We start from the raw sequence: 1,515 nt of genomic DNA, 5'->3' as shown, positions 1-1,515 counted from the left end.
ACACGTAAACCATTCGAAATATCACTTTCGTTTCTTCTCACCGGACACTCGCGAAACTTCGTTGGTCGAGTTCCGCAACTCTAAAACTTAAAATATCACACTCTGTTTGACAATCTGACATTTTGATCACTTGTGGGAGAGTAAGAAAGTCTCGAAGTGGCGCAGACACCGTTCGGGCATGCTGGGAGCAGAGGTGGCCCTCACTCAGGTTAGCCAACGTAACAACAAAGAGCCGCTGCTTTTCAAATTGAAAAGTTAAATATTTAAACTCAAACCGTTATTAACGAAAAGCTCCCACTTGTTTTTCCTTGAATTATAGATGTTTAGTCAAACTCACATTCCGTCTATGGACAAGCCGTTTTCCAGAAAAAGTGGAACGTAAACACAGACAGACAGACAGACTCACGACGGAGACATCGCCTGACCCCTCATTGACTTGGACTGAGCTTCGCTCAGCGATAATTTTCAAGGATTTTTGTCCGATTTTTCCTTAAAATGTTTTGTCATTTTTTTCTCGGAAAAGTTTGAAATTTTTAATTTGGAAGAAATTATTTGGTCTATACCACGGGGCTCTGCCTGCTGCCGCTCTCCGCCGCGGCGCTACCCCGCGCGGGTCGGGGCGCACTAGCCCGGTGTATCGCCACACGCTCCGTCGTGGTGGGCAGAATGCAAAATAGTGACGCGTGACTCGGCGCGTGTATTTTTGCAGACGCAGCCTCTCGAGAACGTCATCAAGATCGGCGAGCCACTCACGATCCTCGTGTACCTGCGCGCGCCCAGCCCGCAGTTCGACGTGCGCGTGCGCGACTGCTGGGCGTACGACCAGGAAGACCTGGACGCCAAGGACACGCACAAGCTGCAGCTCACCGACAGCGAGGGCTGCCCCCGGTAAGACGTCGACATATCACGTGTGATAAAAAACAGTCACGCTGCAGGGGAGTGGTAAACGGGAAGTTTCCCTTGTAAACGTCCGTCAAACCTACAATCTTGTTAATGTTTAATTTTTTCTGATTACTTTGTTTCCTGGCCAGCTATGTACAGTTTTGTTGAACGATATTCCATTTTTATTACCTTTAGAAAGAGGAAGCTAATAGATGACTGGCAAAAGACGACGCAGACGGGAGACTCGGACGCCAACCTGCTGGCGTACAACACGCTCAAAGCCTTCAAGTTCCCGGACAAGGTGCAGGTGTTCCTGACCTGCAACATTGAGGTGCGCAATACTACTTTGTGACTGCACGGGATTGAGGTTCGTCTCGGACGGTTTGGTGAGAGCTTAGAGAGTGACATGAGCCTTCCCTTACAGGTCTGCAATGGACCGTGCGCGGGTCGGTGCGGTGGCGCGTCGACGGGACCCCCGCCTCTACCAGGGCCACGGGGTCCAGACGCATCCACCAGGCGGCCGCCAGCGCCCACCCCAGAGCCGCTGAACTGCTACCCCGGCAGCCCGGACCCGAGGTGTCCACAGCCCATCCCGACGACAAGAAGGCCACCGCCGCCCACCCCGGAGCCGCT

The 1,515-nt window shown here is 52.5% G+C and overlaps 1 protein-coding gene across 1 annotated transcript in view; it reads left to right on the top strand.

Moving 5' to 3' along the window:
* Positions 1-1,515, top strand: part of LOC113202707 (cuticlin-1) — a 61,250-nt gene that overhangs the window by 58,981 nt on the left and 754 nt on the right. The window contains exons 6-8 of the mRNA XM_052277270.1: positions 710-888; positions 1,078-1,213; positions 1,307-1,512. Of these exons, the coding sequence (XP_052133230.1) occupies positions 710-888; positions 1,078-1,213; positions 1,307-1,512 (521 nt within the window). The remainder of the gene's footprint in view (positions 1-709; positions 889-1,077; positions 1,214-1,306; positions 1,513-1,515) is intronic.

Source organism: Frankliniella occidentalis, unplaced genomic scaffold, assembly GCF_000697945.3.
Source record: "Frankliniella occidentalis isolate FOCC.00 unplaced genomic scaffold, Focc_3.1 Scaffold9, whole genome shotgun sequence".
Taxonomy (NCBI): domain Eukaryota; kingdom Metazoa; phylum Arthropoda; class Insecta; order Thysanoptera; family Thripidae; genus Frankliniella; species Frankliniella occidentalis.
The sequence above is the reverse complement of the archived record's forward strand: the minus strand, read 5'-3'. Positions and strand labels throughout refer to the sequence as shown.